The sequence below is a fragment of the Rhinoderma darwinii genome, unplaced genomic scaffold (genome assembly GCF_050947455.1).
Source record: "Rhinoderma darwinii isolate aRhiDar2 unplaced genomic scaffold, aRhiDar2.hap1 Scaffold_4462, whole genome shotgun sequence".
NCBI classification, from domain to species: domain Eukaryota; kingdom Metazoa; phylum Chordata; class Amphibia; order Anura; family Rhinodermatidae; genus Rhinoderma; species Rhinoderma darwinii.
Genome location: NW_027463910.1, coordinates 25,936 through 50,903, shown reverse-complemented (window position 1 = coordinate 50,903; position 24,968 = coordinate 25,936). Strand labels below are relative to the sequence as shown.

Sequence of the window (24,968 nt, the reverse complement as noted above, 5' to 3'; positions counted from 1 at the left end):
ATCATAGCAGCCAGCGCCGGGGGCCCCTGAACAAAACATTGTATGTGGCCCTCCTATCGTAGCTACCCTATCGATTGTGTCTGCATGTTACTCGCTTAGGCTCCGCTTGTCAGATCAGTGAACGGGACTTATTCATTATAATGTTGGCAACCAAATGTGAAATTGTGAACGTCCCAACAAGAGAAGTCAGCGAGCGGCTACAACGCAGCGACCACTGCGAGATCAGGCCACAGATCCGGGGTGGGGACCAGTGTGTGAGCCATGAAGGACACCCACAAATATTACAGAACAGGCGGTCGTACCGCCACATGATCTGATGTGTGGGGAGATGCCGACTTTTCCCCCGAGAGAAGATGTCGGGGAATAGAAGGATCGGTAGGTTGGATTTGAACATGCCCGATCCTTTGTTCTCACAAGAGATAAGCGGCTGCCAGAGAGGTTGGTCATCGGCTTATTCCACTCCCCATTGAAAACAAAGCGTGGGGGTGTACAGCCACCTTAATAGCAGCTGCCTGAATTCTGTGCAGTTGGACTGGGGGCCACATGCATTGTTTTGTCTAGGGGCCCCCAGCCGTTGTCCAGCTCAGTATATCCTGTCTATAGGCATCAGGCTGTTGTTTGAACCTCCTAGCGACAATGTAATGCCCGGGGTTCAGCAGTGGACGGGGTCTTAGTGAATCGCCAACTCTACCCCCTCCATCCTGCCGATTCTCCAGCCCCCACAGCGCCTTCAGTAAACCTAGATATAAATGTTATAAGTAAATTGGAGATCCTCGCCCCTGTGTCTGCAGGGTTAGGGTTTCTGGTCTTGCAGAACACAGGGGTTAATTTGCTCCTGATCTCCATTTTTAGAAGGGGCTGGGCTCAGTGAGCGTTACGGAAATATCTGACCCTCAGGGACACACGGAGATGAATTCTTTATGTATTTTGATTGCAGATTTGGATGAGATGAAAGGGGTCACCCAGGTTCCGAGAAAATGTTCCGCTTTGTCTCCAGTAACAGCGCCCCTCCTGTCCATGGGCGTATGTGGTATTTCAGCTCAGACCCATTCACATGAATACCAGACCCATGGGCAGGAGGAGGGAAGCCCCTTTTATCTTATCCCGGACAACCTCTTTATCGGGGAAGTTGACATTTAGTTCCGAGGTTTCCCCTTCCTTTAGGGCTACGCCGCTCTCCCTCTTCATGACTCTTTACTTGGCGGAGTAGACACGTGACTCACGGCAGATTATTTATTTCTTCCCGCAATAATGACATTTCCAGGGTCACAGGTTGTTCTGCTCGGGGGGGGGGAGGGGGTGACGCTTCATTTGGGGTCCTGGAATGTGAGGGTGCAGCCGTCCATCTGCCTCCTATAATCCTCCTCAAACAGCTCGTTCTGCAGGACAGTGAACAGCGACTTCCAATCTCCCACCTTCCCTGTCAGACAGAAGAAGAGACAAGATATAGGCAGAGAAGCTCCTCATACAATCCATGGTGGTCACACATCATTCCCGGGGGGGAAATGCACAAATTCCAGACTGACGCCGCACTTGGTCAGATTCCAGCACGCGGCTTCCCCCAGGCTCACTGGTCTTTTCCCATAGCCCAAAAACATCCTGATAAGTGAATTGTCTTCCAATGAAATTGGCCCCATTGCGGGTTTAAGATCATAAAGTAGATTGTGCGGCCGCTGTCGACGGGCTGATGTGAATGGTGACTCTCTGTTCAGCGCTACAGAATAAGTAAATGTGCAGCCTGACACAGGGTGCGCTGACGGACCTGCAGGCAGGGAGTAGGATAGTGGGGTGCATAAAGGGGTTCAGCAGGACTGAAGACTAATGGTGCCTGAGTGAAGCCTCGTCATGTATCCGCCCATAATCGGTGTCAGGCCGCTCTCACCTTTCCTCATGAATCCCGCCTGTGATTGGTCGAGAATCTCCCGGGGGAAGTCAGAATAATTGGCCATCGGGTTTTCCTTCATGTGATCGAAGGAGCTGAGTCTTGCAATCTCACCGAGTGTTTTCTCTGGAATGTTCTTCCCCAGGAAACGTGCTACCTTCTGGATCTCTTGTAGCGGTGTCTGCAGATAGAGCAGAATGTTGTGATACTACATCTACGGTAGAGAATCAACCACTGCACAATAAGGCCTATTGGTACATTCAGAATGGATCTCGCCACGAGAACATAATAGCAATTATACTGTGCACCATCTATCATTGAGTGGCAAGAACATATTGATAACCAAGTATTACCCGGTGCATTGACCCGTAATAATAATATATAACCTACAAAAAAGGCTTCAATGAACACGTAGAATATAAAGAGATGAAGAAATGACTTAAATACAAACAAACCGCTTAAAAAATGAGTCATACAGAGCGTGAACCGGCGTCTGTCTATGCAAGGAGCGTGTAACGTCTATGGCCGGGGGTCGTCGTTCTGACTTATCCATGGCCGGGGCCGTCAGAGGGTATCTGTCTACGCGGCGTCCGCTCCCTCCAGGGAGACACCGGCACTCACTTCAGGGTCCTCGGACTGTTTCCCGCAGGGTGCGTGCGCCCGGGCGTGAACGGTCTTAAAGGGCCAGTACACATCCAGATGTCACCAGTCTATAATTAGCCCAATTGGCTGCTGAACCATAAAAAGGGCTCTGCCCACTTGTTCCTCGCCTGAGCGTTGTTGTATACCTATGTTTGTCGTGCAAATGGTCTCCCAGTGTTTTCCACTTCCCAGTTGTACCCGTTCCTGCTGCCTGTACCCTGTATCCCGTGCTATCGTATCTACTGAGAAAGTCAAGTCGTGTCTTCTGCTGCATCCACGGTGCCACCTGCTGAGAAAGTCAAGTCATGCCTCCGCTACTGTCTACTTTGCCTCAAGTACCCGTTCCGAACTATAGACATTGTTTTGTACCTTGTTGGCCAGCTGCTACAGCATGACAGGATCAACTCTTTGTGGCAGTAGACTCCATGGCACAGCAGCTAGGGGCGCTAGCTACTTCCTTCACCACTCCTATTCAAGCTCCTCCGATCGACCCTCCTGGTACACCTACTGGCATTCCCAGTTCGGACCCTCGCTTCTCGCTGCCATTGCCACCTCGGTTCCATGGAGACGCAAGTTCGTGGAGGTGGTTTCTGAATCAATGCCAAATCCACTTCACTCTGCACGCCCGAGCATTTCCTTCGGATGGAGCCAGGATTGCCTTCATTATATCTCTACTTGCCGGCAAGGCCCTGGCATGGGCGAATCCAATCTGGGCATGACAGGGATCCGAGACTTCCAGGGGTTCGTGCGGTTGTTCCGTTCTGTATTTGAGCCTGGACGAGTCTCGTCGGCAGCCACTGCTATCTTTAACCTGTGTCAGGAGGACGCCTCCGTGGGCGAATATACCATCCAGTTCCGGACTCTGGCAGGAGAATTGTCCTGGAACAATGAGGCCTTGGTAGCATCCTTCTGGCATGGCCTATCGCCTGAGATCAAAGACGAACTGGCTGCTCGAGATCTCCCAGCTGCCCTGGATGACCTGATTCTACTGGTTACCCGTGTGGACATAAGGCTCAGGGAGAGATGTCAAGAGATTCTACAGGAGAGATGGCTTCCTAGACTGGTGCCCAACTTCCAGCAACCCATCTTGCCATGTTCTTCTGCTGCGCCCGAGGTTCCGATGCAGGTGGATTGGCTTAAACTGTCCGTTCAAGAAAAACAGCGCAGGCGCACCTCTGGACTCCATTTATATTGCGGCCTTGCTGGCCATGTCATGCGTCTGTGTTCCCACAGGCCACAGAAACCCCAATGCCTGGGATTGGTTGGAGAGACGTTTAATAGAGAACTCTCTTCCAAACCGTTTATTCCTGTGACCATCGTCGCTGGCGAGAGACCTCATCCAGTCTCTGCCTACCTGGACTCTGGCTCCGCAACCAATTTCTTCTGCCAAGACCTCGTGGATCTTCAGTTGCCTACTGTTTTGCTGGAGAGAACGTTGATCGTTGCCTTGGTAGATGGACTGCCTTTGCCTAACCTAGTATTGTCTGTGACCAAGCCATTGAGACTCCAAGTGGGAGCTCTTCACACTGAGCTCATCTCCCTGTATGTCCTATCCAAGGCCGTCAACCCCGTGCTGCTGGGTTTGCCTTGGCTCCGTCTACACGCACCAGTCCTGGATTGGAACTCCGGAGAGGTTCTCCAGTGGCGCCCCAAGTGTCTCGACCGCTGTCTGGGTCATGTTCATCCATCCCAGCCTTCTTCGCCTCAGTCATTGACGGGGCTGCCTCCTTGATACTTTCAGTTCGCTGATGTCTTCAACAAAAAGCAAGGCGAGACAATGCCACCTCATCGGGAATACGATTGTCCTATCGACTTGGTTCCTGACTCGTCTCCTCCTCGCGGCAGCGTATACCCTCTCTCCTTGCCAGAGACCCAGTCTATGTCGGCCTACATTAAGGAGAATCTGGAGAGGGGCTTCATACAAAAGTCTTCATCCCTGGCCGGAGCCGGGTTTTTCTTTGTCAAAAAGAAGGATGGATCTCTTCGACCCTGCATTGACTACTGAGGCTTCAACCAGATCACGGTGAAGAACAGGTACCCATTGCCGTTGATCTCGGAACTCTTTGATCGCATACCGGGGGCGAAAAAAATTTCCAAGCTAGACCTGCGGGGGGCTTACAATCTAATCCGGATCTGTCAGGGTGACGAGTGGAAGACTGCATTTAACACACGTGATGGACACTACGAATATTTGGTCATGCCCTTCGGCCTGTGTAATGCCCCCGCGGTGTTCCAAGAATTTGTCAATTACATTTTTGTGATCTCCTCTATATCTGTGTTGTGGTGTATCTCGATGATATCTTGATTTTTCCCCAGATCTTGTGATTCATCAGGACCATGTCCGCCAGGTGTTGCTTCGATTAAGGGAGAATCATCTTTACGCCAAGTTGGAGAAGTGCGTGTTCCAAGAGAAGTCTCTACCCTTCTTGGGCTATATCATCTCTGAGCAGTGTCTCAAGATGGACCCTGGGAAGGTCAAGGCTGTCCTGGAGTGGCCACGTCCCCAAGGCTTAAGGGCCATACAACGTTTCCTGGGATTCGCCAACTTCTACCCACTCTTCATTCCCAACTTCTCTTCTCTGACAGCCCCCATCTCCACCCTCACTAAGAAGGGTATGAATGCCAAGGTGTGGACTCAAGAGGCGGAAGTCGCATTTAAAACCTTAAAAAAAAAACCTTCACGTCTGCCTCTATTCTTCATCATCCTGATGTATCCCTACAGTTTTCATTAGAGGTGGACGCCTGCTCTGTTGGTGCCGGTGCACTATTGTTCCAGAGAGGTTCAAAAGGCAAGACGGTGGTATGTGGTTACTACTCCAAGCTGTTTTCTCCCGCAGAGCGCAACTACTCGATTGGGGACCGGGAGTTACTGGCCATCAAGCTGGCCCTGCAGGAGTGGAGACACCTACTGGAGGGTGCAGCTCATCCTATCCTGGTCTTCACGGACCACAAGAATTTGACCTACCTACAGACGGCTCAACGGCTGAATCCTCGTCAAGCCCGATGGTCATTGTTTTTTGCACAGTTTCGGCTCGAACTCCACTACCGACCTGCCGACAAGAATGTGAAGGCCGATGCCTTGTCTAGGTCATTTGAGAGAGAGGACACTGGAGTCCCCACAGAATATTATTGATCCTTCCTGCATCTACTCTGTTAACCATCTGCAGGTTGGAGACATTCCTCCGGGAAGAACTTTTGTACGTCTGGCTGACCGAGGAAGAATCCTTCGTTGGGGTCACAGTTCCAAGTTGGCAGGTCACGCGGGTGCCTGTAAGACCCAAGACCTAATTGCCCGTTAGTTCTGGTGGCCGACGCTACCCAAAGACGTCATGGACTTTGTCTCCTCCTGTACGGTGTGTGCAGCAAATAAAGTTACCCACTCCAGACCAGCCGGTCTGCTCCAACCACTGCCTGTGCCCGATGCCCCCTGGCGGCATATTGCTATGGACTTCGTCACTAATCTGCCTCTCTCTGCGAGTTGCAGTGTGATCTGGGTGGTGGTGGATCGTTTTTCTAAAATGGCTAATTTTGTTCCCCTGACTGGCCTGCCTTCTGCTGCTCGACTGGCTGATCTCTTCATACAACACATCTTCCGTCTGCAAGTCTTGCCCCTGCATATTGTCTCGGATCGAGGGATCCAGTTCACCTCAAAGTTCTGGAGAGCACTCTGCGGTCTCCTCGGTGTAAAATTGGACTTCTCCTCGGCTTACCATCCTCAGTCCAATGGACAAGTTGAAAGGGTTAACCAAATTATGGAGAACTATCTGCGCCACTTTGTCTCCAGACGACATGATGACCGGGTGCAGCTGCTCCCGTGGGCGTGGTTCTCCTATAATAACCATACCAGTGAGTCCACCACCTCCAGTCCGTTCTTCATAGTCTACGGCCAACATCCTCGAATACCCATGCCCGGCTCTACTATGTCCCAGGTGCCTGCAGCCGACTCGACCTTCAGGGACTTTCTGCAGATATGGCAGCAGACACGATCTTCTATTCTGCTGGAGGTGGACCGCATGAAGAGAAAGGCAGACACTAGAAGAAAAGAACCTCCCCAGTTTCTTCCAGGTACGAGGGTCTGGCTGTCTTCCAGGAATATCCGGCTGAGGGTACAATCTTGCAAGTTTGCTCCCAGGTTCCTTGGACCCTTCGAGATTCTGCTAGAGATCAATCCTGTGTCGTTCAAGCTTCGGCTGCCTCCTACACTCAAGATCCCTAACTCCTTTTCACGTCTCCCTGCTGAAACCCGTGGTCCTGAACCGATACTCCAGGACTCCTAGTTCCACAGTGGCTCCTGGCGGTTCATCCGGAACTTTCGAAGGGAGGGAGATCCTAGCCACCAAGAAAGTGGGAGGAAGGACGTTTTATTTGGTGGATTGGAGGGGATTTGGTCCAGAGGAGAGGTCTTGGGAGCCAGAGGAGAACATCGATGCCCCTATCCTCGTGAAGAGATTTCTTTCCCGCTCTGGTCCCAAGAGGAGGGGGCGTAAGAGGGGGGGATACTGTAACGTCTATGGCCGGGGATCGCCGTTCTAACTCACCCCCTGACGATCCCGGCCATGTAGATCTGTCTTCGCGGCATCAGCTCTCTCCAGGGAGACGCCGGATTTGATTTCCGGGTCCTCGGACTGTTTCCCACAGGGTGCCCGCGCGTACACTGCCTTTAAGGGCCAGTACGCGTCCTGCTGTCATGTGACCAGCAGGTCTCTAATCAGTAGTAAGAACTGCAGAGATGAGGTCATGTGACCTTATGTCTAAAGGTCCTTTTGCAGGACATATACAATGCCGTTTCGTTGCGGAAAAAAATGCGACAAAACTACATTGTACATTGGGCGGCTATGGGCCCCCCGGGAGCTTCGGGCCCCGGGCGGCCACCGAAAACGCCCTATGATGATCCGCCATTGATCCTATCATGTGTGATACTGTCTGCTGAGCAGTGTATCTAATCCTATCATGTATAATACTGTGTGCTGAGCCGTGTATCTAATCCTATCATGTGTGATACTGTCTGCTGAGCCGTGTATCTAATCCTATCATGTGTAATACTGTGTGCTGAGCTGTGTATCTAATCCTATCATGTGTGATACTGTCTGCTGAGCTGTGTATCTAATCCTATCCTGTGTGATACTGTCTGCTGAGCTGTGTATCTAATCCTATGTGTGATACTGTCTGCTGAGCTGTGTATCTAATCCTATCATGTGTGATACTGTCTGCTGAGCTGTGTATCTAATCCTATCCTGTGTGATACTGTCGTCTGAGCTGTGTATCTAATCCTATGTGTGATATTGTCTGCTGAGCTGTGTATCTAATCCTATCATGTGTGATACTGTCTGCTGAGCTGTGTATCTAATCCTATCCTGTGTGATACTGTCTGCTGAGCTGTGTATCTAATCCTATCCTGCGTGATACTGTCTGCTGAGCATCTAATCCTATCCTGTGTGATACTGTCTGCTGAGCTGTGTATCTAATCCTATCCTGTGTGATACTGTCTGCTGAGCTGTGTATCTAATCCTATCCTGTGTGATACTGTCTGCTGAGCTGTGTATCTAATCCTATCATGTGTAATACTGTGTGCTGAGCTGTGTATCTAATCCTATGTGTGATACTGTCTGCTGAGCTGTGTATCTAATCCTATGTGTGATACTGGCTGCTGAGCCGTGTAGCTAATAGGGAAAAAAGTAGAGCCAAAATCCAGCGCTGGGTGTAAGTAAAAAGGAACTCCTGTTCCAATTTTATTGATATAACAAAAATAAAATGAACTATATAGAAATAGTAGTATAGTTGAGCAGAGTACAGAGATGAGAGATGGGTAAAGGATCAGAATGAACCCCGTTAAATGGTGCCTACGCGTTTCTGACACGTCTTGTGTCCTTATTCATGGCTTGCACCCAGCGCTGGATTTTGGCTCTACTTTTTTCCCTGTTCGACTGCTGGCCGTGCGGGAATCCGGGCGCTGTCTGTTCTCGGACCCAACGTATGGTGAGCTGGAGAATTACCTCCCCCCTCTTCTCTACTTGTTATTTTTCCGTGTATCTAATCCTATCATGTGTGATACTGTCTGCTGAGACAATGCATCCAATTCTATCCAGCGGTGCAGCTATAGGAGACTTGGTCTTAAAGATCTGCCATCTCCGATATATATGAAAAAAAATATATTATTTGGGTGGGGGGGGGGGGTGTAAATATATGTCTCGGGGCTTGTGCCCCTGATCTTTTAAAGACCCCCAGCAACGCTCCTGGGCACGGTACGTGATCTGCGTCTCGTTATATCAGCACTAGCGTCGTCTTCTTACCTTCTTCATATCCTCAAAAAATATATACAAAATATTCAGCTTCTCCTTCTGCTCCCAGAAACCTTTAACGTGATCGTACCAGGAGCCCCAGCCGACTGCAGAGAGACAGGAAGATCAGAGACGGTCACCCGGCCACAGTCAATGCTTAAAAGGGTCACATTTCAGGAACAGCTTCATTTATAACATCACCCACGGCCGCGTCCTCACCGCGCATCACCCACGGCCGCGTCCTCACCGCGCATCACCCACGGCCGCGTCCTCACCGCGCATCACCCACGGCCGCGTCCTCACCGCGCATCACCCACGGCCGCGTCCTCACCGCGCATCACCCACGGCCGCGTCCTCACCGCGCATCACCCACGGCCGCGTCCTCACCGCGCATCACCCACGGCCGCGTCCTCACCGCGCATCACCCACGGCCGCGTCCTCACCGCGCATCACCCACGGCCGCGTCCTCACCGCGCATCACTCACGGCCGCGTCCTCACCGCGCATCACTCATGGCCGCGTCATTATCATATGATAAATATTTCAGATCTGTGACAGACATAATTCTCCTTCACCACCAGACGTCACATAGCAATCCGCTTCATTATCTGCTTGACATGGACCCCCGTGCCTCACCATCTCCTTTCATAAATCGCTCAAGGTAATTTTCCCAAGGGTCTGGGTGAGGATGGAACTGCAGAATATGGTCGAAATGGTAGTAGGAGGTGGCCGTGTCTCTAGGGTTGCGTGCCACATAGATCACCTGGAGAGAAAACATTGGAGACATTTTGTGATGTGTGTGAACAGACGTCTACAGAATACAACCAGAAGACTCCAAACCTTGCAGTTGTGTGTCCAGAAGGATGGCGGCACCAGGTGCGCAGGGAGGTGACTCTTCAGGATCCGCGGGGAGGGCATCACATTTACCTCCTCTATCCCTACAGTGGAAACATTAGAAATAATAGGACTACACCGTGACTAGGACCTATCATCCCAAACAACCCAACGACTGAGGAGTTCTGGGATCCCCATAGACCTCACATGTGGCTGGAGGACCCACCAACACTGCCTCAAGAAGTCCTACAGACCTCAGCAGTGGACTGTGGAGGGGCCTCACCAGAAAGTCTAATGTCACAAGACTGAGAACCTCCGAGTAGTTATCACTGGAGGGTCCTCAGGGTCGTCTCCCCCTCTGCAGGTCACATCCTCAGGGTCCACCACACACACGTTGTGCCCCTGGCAGCAGTTGTCATTACCACAGGTGGTCTCTATAGGGGGGGACCCAGAAAACATAACTGGGGAACCTGAGTCTCAAGCTGAGAAACACCAAACTAGAGCAATGGCCGGATCTCCAGGCCTCTACACAAGCAGCTGTGCCTTCACTTCTTCAACATGTCATGCATAACCCCCCACCATATCTGGGCCCCATGTGCTGTGCGGGGGTTAATACTCCCCTGTTGTGCTGTGCGGGGGTTAATACTCTCCTGCTGTGCTGTGCGGGGGTTAATACTCTCCTGTTGTGCTGTGCGGGGGTTAATACTCTCCTGTTGTGCTGTACGGGGGTTAATACTCTCCTGTTGTGCTGTGCGGGGGTTAATACTCTCCTGTTGTGCTGTGCGGGGGTTAATACTCCCCTGTTGTGCAGTGCGGGGGTTAATACTCTCCTGTTGTGCTGTGCGGGGGTTAATACTCTCCTGTTGTGCTGTGCGGGGGTTAATACTCCTGTTGTGCTGTGCGGGGGTTAATACTCCCCTGTTGTGCTGTGCGGGGGTTAATACTCCCCTGTTGTGCTGTGCGGGGGTTAATACTCCCCTGTTGTGCTGTGCGGGGGTTAATACTCCCCTGTTGTGCAGTGCGGGGGTTAATACTCCCCTGTTGTGCAGTGCGGGGGTTAATACTCCCCTGTTGTGCTGTGCGGGGGTTAATACTCTCCTGTTGTGCTGTGCGGGGGTTAATACTCTCCTGTTGTGCTGTGCGGGGGTTAATACTCTCCTGTTGTGCTGTGCGGGGGTTAATACTCCCCTGTTGTGCTGTGCGGGGGTTAATACTCTCCTGTTGTGCTGTGCGGGGGTTAATACTCCCCTGTTGTGCTGTGCGGGGGTTAATACTCCTGTTGTGCGGGGGTTAATACTCCCCTGTTGTGCTGTGCGGGGTTAATACTCCCCTGTTGTGCTGTGCGGGGGTTAATACTCCCCTGTTGTGCTGTGCGGGGGTTAATACTCCCCTGTTGTGCTGTGCGGGGGTTAATACTCTCCTGTTGTGCTGTGCGGGGGTTAATACTCTCCTGTTGTGCTGTGCGGGGGTTAATACTCTCCTGTTGTGCTGTGCGGGGGTTAATACTCTCCTGTTGTGCTGTGCGGGGGTTAATACTCCCCTGTTGTGCTGTGCGGGGGTTAATACTCCCCTGTTGTGCTGTGCGGGGGTTAATACTCTCCTGTTCTGCTGTGCGGGGGTTAATACTCCCCTGTTGTGCTGTGCGGGGGTTAATACTCCTGTTGTGCGGGGGTTAATACTCCCCTGTTGTGCTGTGCGGGGTTAATACTCCCCTGTTGTGCTGTGCGGGGTTAATACTCCCCTGTTGTGCTGTGCGGGGGTTAATACTCCGCTGTTGTGCTGTGCGGGGGTTAATACTCCCCTGTTGTGCTGTGCGGGGGTTAATACTCCCCTGTTGTGCTGTGCGGGGGTTAATACTCCCCTGTTGTGCTGTGCGGGGGTTAATACTCTCCTGTTGTGCTGTGCGGGGGTTAATACTCCCCTGTTGTGCTGTGCGGGGGTTAATACTCCCCTGTTGTGCTGTGCGGGGGTTAATACTCTCCTATTGTGCAGTGCGGGGGTTAATACTCTCCTATTGTGCAGTGCGGGGGTTAATACTCCCCTGTTGTGCTGTGCGGGGTTAATACTCCCCTGTTGTGCAGTGCGGGGGTTAATACTCTCCTATTGTGCAGTGCGGGGGTTAATACTCTCCTGTTGTGCTGTGCGGGGTTAATACTCCCCTGTTGTGCTGTGCGGGGGTTAATACTCTCCTGTTGTGCTGTGCGGGGGTTAATACTCCCCTGTTGTGCTGTGCGGGGGTTAATACTCCCCTGTTGTGCTGTGCGGGGGTTAATACTCTCCTGTTGTGCTGTGCGGGGGTTAATACTCCCCTGTTGTGCTGTGCGGGGGTTAATACTCTCCTGTTGTGCTGTGCGGGGGTTAATACTCCCCTGTTGTGCTGTGCGGGGGTTAATACTCCCCTGTTGTGCTGTGCGGGGGTTAATACTCCCCTGTTGTGCTGTGCGGGGTTAATACTCCCCTGTTGTGCTGTGCGGGGTTAATACTCCCCTGTTGTGCTGTGCGGGGGTTAATACTCTCCAGTTGTGTTGTGCGGGGGTTAATACTCTCCTGTTGCGCTGTGCGGGGGTTAATACTCCCCTGTTGCGCTGTGCGGGGGTTAATACTCCCCTGTTGCGCTGTGCGGGGGTTAATACTCCCCTGTTGCGCTGTGCGGGGGTTAATACTCCCCTGTTGCGCTGTGCGGGGGTTAATACTCCCCTGTTGCGCTGTGCGGGGGTTAATACTCCCCTGTTGCGCTGTGCGGGGGTTAATACTCCCCTGTTGCGCTGTGCGGGGGTTAATACTCCCCTGTTGCGCTGTGCGGGGGTTAATACTCCCCTGTTGCGCTGTGCGGGGGTTAATACTCCCCTGTTGCGCTGTGCGGGGGTTAATACTCCCCTGTTGCGCTGTGCGGGGGTTAATACTCCCCTGTTGCGCTGTGCGGGGGTTAATACTCCCCTGTTGCGCTGTGCGGGGGTTAATACTCCCCTGTTGCGCTGTGCGGGGGTTAATACTCCCCTGTTGCGCTGTGCGGGGGTTAATACTCCCCTGTTGCGCTGTGCGGGGGTTAATACTCCCCTGTTGCGCTGTGCGGGGGTTAATACTCCCCTGTTGCTCTGTGCGGGGGTTAATACTCTCCTGTTGCGCTGTGCGGGGGTTAATACTCTCCTGTTGTGCTGTGCGGGGGTTAATACTCTCCTGTTGTGCTGTGCGGGGGTTAATACTCCCCTGTTGTGCTGTGCGGGGGTTAATACTCCCCTGTTGTGCTGTGCGGGGGTTAATACTCCCCTGTTGTGCTGTGCGGGGGTTAATACTCCCCTGTTGTGCAGTGCGGGGGTTAATACTCCCCTGTTGTGCAGTGCGGGGGTTAATACTCCCCTGTTGTGCTGTGCGGGGGTTAATACTCTCCTGTTGTGCTGTGCGGGGGTTAATACTCTCCTGTTGTGCTGTGCGGGGGTTAATACTCCCCTGTTGTGCTGTGCGGGGGTTAATACTCCCCTGTTGTGCTGTGCGGGGGTTAATACTCCCCTGTTGTGCTGTGCGGGGTTAATACTCCCCTGTTGTGCTGTGCGGGGGTTAATACTCCCCTGTTGTGCTGTGCGGGGGTTAATACTCCTGTTGTGCGGGGGTTAATACTCCCCTGTTGTGCTGTGCGGGGTTAATACTCCCCTGTTGTGCTGTGCGGGGGTTAATACTCCGCTGTTGTGCTGTGCGGGGGTTAATACTCCCCTGTTGTGCTGTGCGGGGGTTAATACTCCCCTGTTGTGCTGTGCGGGGGTTAATACTCCCCTGTTGTGCTGTGCGGGGGTTAATACTCCCCTGTTGTGCTGTGCGGGGGTTAATACTCCCCTGTTGTGCTGTGCGGGGGTTAATACTCCCCTGTTGTGCAGTGCGGGGGTTAATACTCCCCTGTTGTGCAGTGCGGGGGTTAATACTCCCCTGTTGTGCAGTGCGGGGGTTAATACTCCCCTGTTGTGCAGTGCGGGGGTTAATACTCCCCTGTTGTGCTGTGCGGGGGTTAATACTCCCCTGTTGTGCTGTGCGGGGGTTAATACTCCCCTGTTGTGCTGTGCGGGGGTTAATACTCTCCTGTTGTGCTGTGCGGGGGTTAATACTCCCCTGTTGTGCTGTGCGGGGGTTAATACTCCCCTGTTGTGCTGTGCGGGGGTTAATACTCTCCTGTTGTGCTGTGCGGGGGTTAATACTCCCCTGTTGTGCTGTGCGGGGGTTAATACTCCCCTGTTGTGCTGTGCGGGGGTTAATACTCTCCTGTTGTGCTGTGCGGGGGTTAATACTCCCCTGTTGTGCAGTGCGGGGGTTAATACTCCCCTGTTGTGCTGTGCGGGGGTTAATACTCCCCTGTTGTGCTGTGCGGGGGTTAATACTCCCCTGTTGTGCTGTGCGGGGGTTAATACTCCCCTGTTGTGCTGTGCGGGGGTTAATACTCCCCTGTTGTGCTGTGCGGGGGTTAATACTCCCCTGTTGTGCTGTGCGGGGGTTAATACTCCCCTGTTGTGCTGTGCGGGGGTTAATACTCTCCTGTTGTGCTGTGCGGGGGTTAATACTCTCCTGTTGTGCTGTGCGGGGGTTAATACTCCCCTGTTGTGCTGTGCGGGGGTTAATACTCCCCTGTTGTGCTGTGCGGGGGTTAATACTCCCCTGTTGTGCTGTGCGGGGGTTAATACTCCCCTGTTGTGCTGTGCGGGGGTTAATACTCCCCTGTTGTGCTGTGCGGGGGTTAATACTCCCCTGTTGTGCTGTGCGGGGGTTAATACTCCCCTGTTGTGCTGTGCGGGGGTTAATACTCCCCTGTTGTGCTGTGCGGGGGTTAATACTCTCCTGTTGTGCTGTGCGGGGGTTAATACTCCCCTGTTGTGCTGTGCGGGGGTTAATACTCCCCTGTTGTGCTGTGCGGGGGTTAATACTCCCCTGTTGTGCTGTGCGGGGGTTAATACTCCCCTGTTGTGCAGTGCGGGGGTTAATACTCCCCTGTTGTGCAGTGCGGGGGTTAATACTCCCCTGTTGTGCAGTGCGGGGGTTAATACTCTCCTGTTGTGCTGTGCGGGGGTTAATACTCTCCTGTTGTGCTGTGCGGGGGTTAATACTCTCCTGTTGTGCTGTGCGGGGGTTAATACTCTCCTGTTGTGCTGTGCGGGGGTTAATACTCTCCTGTTGTGCTGTGCGGGGGTTAATACTCTCCTGTTGTGCTGTGCGGGGGTTAATACTCTCCTGTTGTGCTGTGCGGGGGTTAATACTCTCCTGTTGTGCTGTGCGGGGGTTAATACTCTCCTGTTGTTCTGTGCGGGGGTTAATACTCTCCTGTTGTTCTGTGCGGGGGTTAATACTCCCCTGTGGTGCTGTGCGGGGGTTAATACTCCCCTGTGGTGCTGTGCGGGGTTAATACTCCGCTGTTGTGCTGTGCGGGGTTAATACTCCGCTGTTGTGCTGTGCGGGGGTTAATACTCCCCTGTTGTGCTGTGCGGGGGTTAATACTCCCCTGTTGTGCTGTGCGGGGGTTAATACTCCCCTGTTGTGCTGTGCGGGGGTTAATACTCCCCTGTTGTGCTGTGCGGGGGTTAATACTCCCCTGTTGTGCTGTGCGGGGGTTAATACTCCCCTGTTGTGCTGTGCGGGGGTTAATACTCCCCTGTTGTGCTGTGCGGGGGTTAATACTCCCCTGTTGTGCTGTGCGGGGGTTAATACTCCCCTGTTGTGCTGTGCGGGGGTTAATACTCTCCTGTTGTGCTGTGCGGGGGTTAATACTCCCCTGTTGTGCTGTGCGGGGGTTAATACTCCCCTGTTGTGCTGTGCGGGGGTTAATACTCCCCTGTTGTGCTGTGCGGGGGTTAATACTCTCCTGTTGTGCTGTGCGGGGGTTAATACTCTCCTGTTGTGCTGTGCGGGGGTTAATACTCTCCTGTTGTGCTGTGCGGGGGTTAATACTCCCCTGTTGTGCAGTGCGGGGGTTAATACTCCCCTGTTGTGCAGTGCGGGGGTTAATACTCCCCTGTTGTGCAGTGCGGGGGTTAATACTCCCCTGTTGTGCAGTGCGGGGGTTAATACTCCCCTGTTGTGCAGTGCGGGGGTTAATACTCCCCTGTTGTGCAGTGCGGGGGTTAATACTCCCCTGTTGTGCTGTGCGGGGGTTAATACTCCCCTGTTGTGCTGTGCGGGGGTTAATACTCCCCTGTTGTGCTGTGCGGGGGTTAATACTCCCCTGTTGTGCTGTGCGGGGGTTAATACTCCCCTGTTGTGCTGTGCGGGGGTTAATACTCCCCTGTTGTGCTGTGCGGGGGTTAATACTCCCCTGTTGTGCTGTGCGGGGGTTAATACTCCCCTGTTGTGCTGTGCGGGGGTTAATACTCCCCTGTTGTGCTGTGCGGGGGTTAATACTCCCCTGTTGTGCTGTGCGGGGGTTAATACTCCCCTGTTGTGCTGTGCGGGGGTTAATACTCCCCTGTTGTGCAGTGCGGGGGTTAATACTCTCCTGTTGTGCAGTGCGGGGGTTAATACTCTCCTGTTGTGCAGTGCGGGGGTTAATACTCCCCTGTTGTGCAGTGCGGGGGTTAATACTCCCCTGTTGTGCAGTGCGGGGGTTAATACTCCCCTGTTGTGCAGTGCGGGGGTTAATACTCCCCTGTTGTGCTGTGCGGGGGTTAATACTCCCCTGTTGTGCTGTGCGGGGGTTAATACTCCCCTGTTGTGCTGTGCGGGGGTTAATACTCCCCTGTTGTGCTGTGCGGGGGTTAATACTCCCCTGTTGTGCTGTGCGGGGGTTAATACTCCCCTGTTGTGCTGTGCGGGGGTTAATACTCCCCTGTTGTGCTGTGCGGGGGTTAATACTCCCCTGTTGTGCTGTGCGGGGGTTAATACTCCCCTGTTGTGCTGTGCGGGGGTTAATACTCCCCTGTTGTGCTGTGCGGGGGTTAATACTCCCCTGTTGTGCTGTGCGGGGGTTAATACTCCCCTGTTGTGCTGTGCGGGGGTTAATACTCCCCTGTTGTGCTGTGCGGGGGTTAATACTCCCCTGTTGTGCTGTGCGGGGGTTAATACTCCCCTGTTGTGCTGTGCGGGGGTTAATACTCCCCTGTTGTGCTGTGCGGGGGTTAATACTCCCCTGTTGTGCTGTGCGGGGGTTAATACTCCCCTGTTGTGCTGTGCGGGGGTTAATACTCCCCTGTTGTGCTGTGCGGGGGTTAATACTCCCCTGTTGTGCTGTGCGGGGGTTAATACTCCCCTGTTGTGCTGTGCGGGGGTTAATACTCCCCTGTTGTGCTGTGCGGGGGTTAATACTCCCCTGTTGTGCTGTGCGGGGGTTAATACTCCCCTGTTGTGCTGTGCGGGGGTTAATACTCTCCTGTTGTGCTGTGCGGGGGTTAATACTCTCCTGTTGTGCTGTGCGGGGGTTAATACTCTCCTGTTGTGCTGTGCGGGGGTTAATACTCCCCTGTTGTGCTGTGCGGGGGTTAATACTCCCCTGTTGTGCTGTGCGGGGGTTAATACTCCCCTGTTGTGCTGTGCGGGGGTTAATACTCCCCTGTTGTGCTGTGCGGGGGTTAATACTCCCCTGTTGTGCTCTGCGGGGGTTAATACTCCCCTGTTGTGCTCTGCGGGGGTTAATACTCCCCTGTTGTGCTCTGCGGGGGTTAATACTCCCCTGTTGTGCTGTGCGGGGGTTAATACTCCCCTGTTGTGCTGTGCGGGGGTTAATACTCTCCTGTTGTGCTGTGCGGGGGTTAATACTCCCCTGTTGTGCTGTGCGGGGGTTAATACTCCCCTGTTGTGCTGTGCGGGGGTTAATACTCCCCTGTTGTGCTGTGCGGGGTTAATACTCCCCTGTTGTGCAGTGCGGGGGTTAATACTCTCCTGTTGTGCTGTGCGGGGGTTAATACTCTCCTGTTGTGCTGTGCGGGGGTTAATACTCTCCTGTTGTGCTGTGCGGGGGTTAATACTCTCCTGTTGTGCTGTGCGGGGGTTAATACTCTCCTGTTGTGCTGTGCGGGGGTTAATACTCCCCTGTTGTGCTGTGCGGGGGTTAATACTCCCCTGTTGTGCAGTGCGGGGGTTAATACTCCCCTGTTGTGCTGTGCTGGGGTTAATACTCTCCTGTTGTGCTGTGCGGGGGTTAATACTCTCCTGTTGTGCTGTGCGGGGGTTAATACTCTCCTGTTGTGCTGTGCGGGGGTTAATACTCTCCTGTTGTGCTGTGCGGGGGTTAATACTCTCCTGTTGTGCTGTGCGGGGGTTAATACTCTCCTGTTGTGCTGTGCGGGGGTTAATACTCTCCTGTTGTTCTGTGCGGGGGTTAATACTCTCCTGTTGTTCTGTGCGGGGGTTAATACTCTCCTGTGCTGCTGTGCGGGGGTTAATACTCCCCTGTTGTGCTGTGCGGGGTTAATACTCCCCTGTTGTGCTGTGCGGGGTTAATACTCCCCTGTTGTGCTGTGCGGGGGTTAATACTCCCCTGTTGTGCTGTGCGGGGGTTAATACTCCCCTGTTGTGCTGTGCGGGGGTTAATACTCCCCTGTTGTGCTGTGCGGGGGTTAATACTCCCCTGTTGTGCTGTGCGGGGGTTAATACTCCCCTGTTGTGCTGTGCGGGGGTTAATACTCCCCTGTTGTGCTGTGCGGGGGTTAATACTCCCCTGTTGTGCTGTGCGGGGGTTAATACTCCCCTGTTGTGCTGTGCGGGGGTTAATACTCCCCTGTTGTGCTGTGCGGGGGTTAATACTCCCCTGTTGTGCTGTGCGGGGGTTAATACTCCCCTGTTGTGCTGTGCGGGGGTTAATACTCCCCTGTTGTGCTGTGCGGGGGTTAATACTCCCCTGTTGTGCTGTGCGGGGGTTAATACTCCCCTGTTGTGCTGTGCGGGGGTTAATACTCCCCTGTTGTGCTGTGCGGGGGTTAATACTCCCCTGTTGTGCTGTGCGGGGGTTAATACTCCCCTGTTGTGCTGTGCGGGGGTTAATACTCCCCTGTTGTGCTGTGCGGGGGTTAATACTCCCCTGTTGTGCTGTGCGGGGGTTAATACTCCCCTGTTGTGCTGTGCGGGGGTTAATACTCCCCTGTTGTGCTGTGCGGGGGTTAATACTCCCCTGTTGTGCTGTGCGGGGGTTAATACTCTCCTGTTGTGCTGTGCGGGGGTTAATACTCTCCTGTTGTGCTGTGCGGGGGTTAATACTCTCCTGTTGTGCTGTGCGGGGGTTAATACTCCCCTGTTGTGCTGTGCGGGGGTTAATACTCCCCTGTTGTGCTGTGCGGGGGTTAATACTCCCCTGTTGTGCTGTGCGGGGGTTAATACTCCCCTGTTGTGCTCTGCGGGGGTTAATACTCCCCTGTTGTGCTCTGCGGGGGTTAATACTCCCCTGTTGTGCTCTGCGGGGGTTAATACTCCCCTGTTGTGCTCTGCGGGGGTTAATACTCCCCTGTTGTGCTGTGCGGGGGTTAATACTCCCCTGTTGTGCTGTGCGGGGGTTAATACTCCCCTGTTGTGCTGTGCGGGGGTTAATACTCCCCTGTTGTGCTGTGCGGGGGTTAATACTCTCCTGTTGTGCTGTGCGGGGGTTAATACTCTCCTGTTGTGCTGTGCGGGGGTTAATACTCTCCTGTTGTGCAGTGCGGGGGTTAATACTCCCCTGTTGTGCTGTGCGGGGGTTAATACTCTCCTGTTGTGCAGTGCGGGGGTTAATACTCTCCTGTTCTGTGCGGGGGTTAATACTCTCCTGTTCTGTGCTGGGGTTAATACTCTCCTGTTCTGTGCTGGGGTTAATACTCTCCTGTTGTGCTGTGCGGGGGTTAATACTCTCCTGTTGTGCTGTGCGGGGGTTAATACTCTCCTGTTGTGCTGTGCGGGGGTTAATACTCTCCTGTTGTGCTGTGCGGGGGTTAATACTCTCCTGTTCTGTGCGGGGGTTAATACTCCTCTGTGCTGCTGTTGGCAGAACATTGTGTAATAGAAGCCTCCTGTGCTGGAATGTTATTATTTGAGTAAGCTCCACCCACAGACCGGTCACCTGAAAATACCCGAAACCTGAGCCCGACGCCCATCCCCTGACAGTGCCCCAAAGAGAGGAAACGGGATGGATTGTTTGTGGAGTCATCCAGAGGTCTGTAGCATAACACGGCGCGCCCGATCCCGGCACATACAGCGTAACACGGCGCGCCCGATCCCGGCACATACAGCGTAACACGGCGCGCCCGATCCCGGCACATACAGCGTAACACGGCGCGCCCGATCCCGGCACATACAGCGTAACACGGCGCGCCCGATCCCGGCACATACAGCGTAACACGGCGCGCCCGATCCCGGCACATACAGCGTAACACGGCGCGCCCGATCCCGGCACATACAGCGTAACACGGCGCGCCCGATCCCGGCACATACAGCGTAACACGGCGCGCCCGATCCCGGCACATACAGCGTAACACGGCGCGCCCGATCCCGGCACATACAGCGTAACACGGCGCGCCCGATCCCGGCACATACAGCGTAACACGGCGCGCCCGATCCCGGCACATGCAGCGTAACACGGCGCGCCCGATCCCGGCACATGCAGCCTAACACGGCGCACCCGATCCCGGCACATACAGCGTAACACGGCGCGCCCGATCCCGGCACATGCAGCCTAACACGGCGCACCCGATCCCGGCACATGCAGCGTAACACGGCGCACCCGATCCCGGCACATGCAGCGTAGTACAGCGCTCCCGATCCCAGCGCATACAGTATAATACACCGCTCCCGATCCAGGCACACAGAATAATACACCGCTCCCGATCCCGGCACATACAGTGTAATACACCGCTCCCGATCCCGGCACATACAGTGTAATACAGCGCTCCCGATCCCGGCACATACAGTGTAATACACCGCTCCCGATCCCGGCACATACAGTGTAATACACCGCTCCCGGCACATACAGTGTAATACACCGATCCCGGCACATACAGTGTAATACACCGATCCCGGCACATACAGTGTAATACACCGATCCCGGCACATACAGTGTAATACACCGATCCCGGCACATACAGTGTAATACACCGATCCCGGCACATACAGTGTAATACACCGATCCCGGCACATACAGTGTAATACACCGATCCCGGCACATACAGTGTAATACACCGATCCCGGCACATACAGTGTAATACACCGATCCCGGCACACAGTATAATACACCGCTCCCGATCCCGGCACACAGTATAATACACCGCTCCCGATCCCAGCACACAGTATAATACACCGCTCCCGCTCCCGGCACACAGTATAATACACCGCTCCCGGCACACAGTATAATACACCGCTCCCGGCACACAGTATAATACACCGCTCCCGATCCCGGCACACAGTATAATACACCGCTCCCGATCCCGGCACACAGTATAATACACCGCTCCCGATCCCAGCACACAGTATAATACACCGCTCCCGATCCCGGCACACAGTATAATACACCGATCCCGGCACACAGTATAATACACCGATCCCGGCACACAGTATAATACACCGATCCCGGCACACAGTAATACACCGCTCCCGGCACACAGTATAATACACCGATCCCGGCACACAGTATAATACACCGCTCCCGATCCCGGCACACAGTATAATACACCGCTCCCGATCCCGGCACACAGTATAATACACCGATCCCGGCACACAGTATAATACACCGATCCCGGCACACAGTATAATACACCGCTCCCGATCCCGGCACATGGTACACAGATTTGTGAAATATTTACATTTTCTGTTAGATTTGTTGACCATTTTCCTGATCTCGTCTACATTAGTCACTCACACTATTCTGCGGACTCATCGCTGATCGGAGGAGCTGACAACCGTCTAGGACTCACAATGTGGGATCAGTCAGCAATGATGGTTTGGCTGATGAGATCTTTGCTCATTACCTGGTTTCATCAGGTGAAGCAGTTCGATGAATGGGATGCGCTCGTATATGGGGGCTCTTCTGCAGATCTGCTCCTTTCCATCGTGCATTATCAGATCAATGATTTCCTGCATCCAGGTGGTTCCTGAAGTTCAGGGTGAGAAGCAGAGATCTTATTTCCCAGTACTAGCGGGAGGAACTCTGAGGTCCCTGAAGCCCAAAGATAGAAAATTGTGAGAAAACAAAACGACAAAGTCCCGTGGCACGAGTTCAGCATAGCTCCCTATGTTATACCTACCGATGGTGCTATAGACCAGTCTTCCTACCCAAGCAAAGTTCCTCCCAAATCATACACTACGCTTCCTATTAAACACACAGTGAAATTACCCCCTAGAGACATGGCATGTGCCCACTGCCATATGGTACAGGGACTCACCAGATTTGGGGTATGTATCCAGTAAAATGTCGCCATCTCTTGCCTGAAAGTTCCGGATTTTGTCCCAGTTTCTAGCGACATCTTGAGCCAGGGCCATACCCTCCACCACAGTGAGCTTTCTCTGCATTGTGAGACCGTCCTGGAGCAAATAACAGTAACCACGCTGTTCCCCTGGCACACAGAGACTGTCCTGTAAATAACTGCGCTGTTCTCCTGGCACACAGACTGTCCTGAAATAACTGCGCTGTTCTCCTGGCACACAGTCTGACCAATCATCGGGCAAAGCCAGAAACCTGCAATAAACTAAAGATTAAACAGCTGTAACCAGAAGCAAGGATTACAGTACGGGGAGGCACTGGGACGACAACAAGTTATACTCCTGGGCACTAAAGAGGGATAAAGATACAGAGCCAACCTCAATAGGTGTTACACCTCACTCAGACCCATGTATTGTACCCACGTTTGATTAACCATCCATGTCTGAATGGACCACCACCACCCTGTGTTTAACTATCTGTAATGTCCTGTACTACAGGGAGGAGGAGAGCAGGAAGCAGTGGAGATGAGACATGTGGTGTGTGATGTCCTGTACTACAGGGAGGAGGAGAGCAGGGAGCAGTGGGGATAAGAGACATGTGATGTCCTGTACTACAGGGAGGAGGAGAGCAGGGAGCAGTGGGGATAAGAGACATGTGATGTGTGATGTCCTGTACTACAGGGAGGAGGAGAGCAGGGAGCAGTGGGGATAAGAGACGTGATGTCCTGTACTACAGGGAGGAGGAGAGCAGGAAGCAGTGGAGATGAGACATGTGATGTGTGATGTCCTGTACTACAGGGAGGAGGAGGGGAGCAGTGCAGATAAGAGACATGTAATGTGTGATGTCCTGTACTACAGGGAGGAGAGCAGGGGGCAGTGGAGATAAGAGACATGTGATGTGTGATGTCCTGTACTACAGGGAGGAGAGCAGGGGGCAGTGGAGATGAGACATGTGATGTGTGATGTCCTGTACTACAGGGAGGAGGAGAGCAGGGAGCAGTGGAGATAAGAGACATGTGATGTGTGATGTCCTGTACTACAGGGAGGAGGAGAGCAGGGAGCAGTGGAGATAAGAGACATGTGATGTGTGATGTGCTGTACTACAGGGAGGAGGAGAGCAGGGAGCAGTGGAGATAAGAGACATGTGATGTGTGATGTCCTGTACTACAGGGAGGAGAGCAGGGAGCAGTGGGGATAAGAGACATGTGATGTCCTGTACTACAGGGAGGAGGAGAGCAGGGAGCAGTGGGGATAAGAGACATGTGATGTCCTGTACTACAGGGAGGAGGAGAGCAGGGAGCAGTGGGGATAAGAGACATGTGATGTGTGATGTCCTGTACTACAGGGAGGAGGAGAGCAGGGAGCAGTGGAGATAAGAGACGTGATGTCCTGTACTACAGGGAGGAGGAGAGCAGGAAGCAGTGGGGATAAGAGACATGTGATGTGTGATGTCCTGTACTACAGGGAGGAGAGCAGGGGGCAGTGGGGATAAGAGACATGTGATGTGTGATGTCCTGTACTACAGGGAGGAGGAGAGCAGGGAGCAGTGGAGATAAGAGACGTGATGTCCTGTACTACAGGGAGGAGGAGAGCAGGGAGCAGTGGAGATAAGAGACATGTGATGTTTGATGTCCTGTACTGCAGGGAGGTGGAGAGCAGGGAGCAGTGGGGATAAGAGACATGTGATGTGTGATGTCCTGTACTACAGGGAGGAGGAGAGCAGGGAGCAGTGGAGATAAGAGACGTGATGTCCTGTACTACAGGGAGGAGGAGAGCAGGGAGCAGTGGAGATAAGAGACATGTGATGTTTGATGTCCTGTACTGCAGGGAGGTGGAGAGCAGGGAGCAGTGGGGATAAGAGACATGTGATGTGTGATGTGCTGTACTACAGGGAGGAGAGCAGGGGGCAGTGGGGATAAGAGACATGTGATGTCCTGTACTACAGGGAGGAGGAGAGCAGGAAGCAGTGGGGATAAGAGACATGTGATGTCCTGTACTACAGGGAGGAGGAGAGCAGGGAGCAGTGGGGATAAGAGACATGTGATGTGTGATGTCCTGTACTACAGGGAGGAGGAGGAGAGCAGGGAGCAGTGGAGATAAGAGACATGTGATGTGTGATGTCCTGTACTACAGGGAGGAGGAGAGCAGGGAGCAGTGGGGATAAGAGACATGTGATGTGTGATGTCCTGTACTACAGGGAGGAGGAGGAGAGCAGGGAGCAGTGGAGATAAGAGACATGTGATGTGTGATGTCCTGTACTACAGGGAGGAGGAGAGCAGGGAGCAGTGGGGATAAGAGACATGTGATGTCCTGTACTACAGGGAGGAGGAGAGGAGGGAGCAGTGGAGATGAGACATGTGGTGTGATGATCTGTACTACAGGGAGGAGGAGAGCATGAAGCAGTGGAAATAAGAGACATGTAATGTGTGATGTCCTGTACTACAGGGAGGAGGAGAGCATGAAGCAGTGGCGATAAGAGACATGTGATGTCCTGTACTACAGGGAGGAGAGGAAGAGAGCAGGGGGCAGTGGAGATAAGAGACATGTGATGTCCTGTACTACAGGGAGGAGGAGAGCACTGCAGATATGAGACATGTGATGTCCTGTACTACAGGGAGGAGGAGAGCAGGGGGCAGTGGGGATAAGAGACATGTGATGTCCTGTACTACAGGGAGGAGGAGAGCAGGGGGCAGTGGAGATGAGACATGTGATGTGTGATGTCCTGTACTACAGGGAGGAGGAGAGCAGGGAGCAGTGCAGATAGGAGACATGTGATGTCCTGTACTACAGGGAGGAGAGCAGGGGCAGTGGGGATAAGAGACATGTGATGTTTGATGTCCTGTACTACAGGGAGGAGGAGAGCAGGAAGCAGTGGGGATAAGAGACATGTGATGTCCTGTACTACAGGGAGGAGGAGGAGAGCAGGGGGCAGTGGAGATGAGACATGTGATGTGTGATGTCCTGTACTACAGGGAGGAGAGAAGTGCAGAT

At 53.3% G+C, this 24,968-nt stretch overlaps 1 protein-coding gene across 1 annotated transcript; it reads right to left on the bottom strand.

Moving 5' to 3' along the window:
• Window positions 1-1,219: 1,219 nt before the first annotated feature.
• Window positions 1,220-22,429, bottom strand: LOC142716077 (sulfotransferase 1C4-like). Its single transcript, XM_075848680.1, has 8 exons — window positions 22,401-22,429; window positions 21,941-22,233; window positions 21,527-21,649; window positions 9,642-9,739; window positions 9,438-9,564; window positions 8,815-8,909; window positions 1,883-2,063; window positions 1,220-1,420 (listed from the first exon to the last, which is right to left on the bottom strand). The coding sequence occupies exons 1-8, from the start codon at window positions 22,412-22,414 to the stop codon at window positions 1,308-1,310; spliced, it is 1,044 nt and encodes a 347-aa protein (XP_075704795.1). The 5' UTR covers window positions 22,415-22,429; the 3' UTR covers window positions 1,220-1,307.
• Between the last annotated feature and the right edge of the window lie 2,539 nt (window positions 22,430-24,968).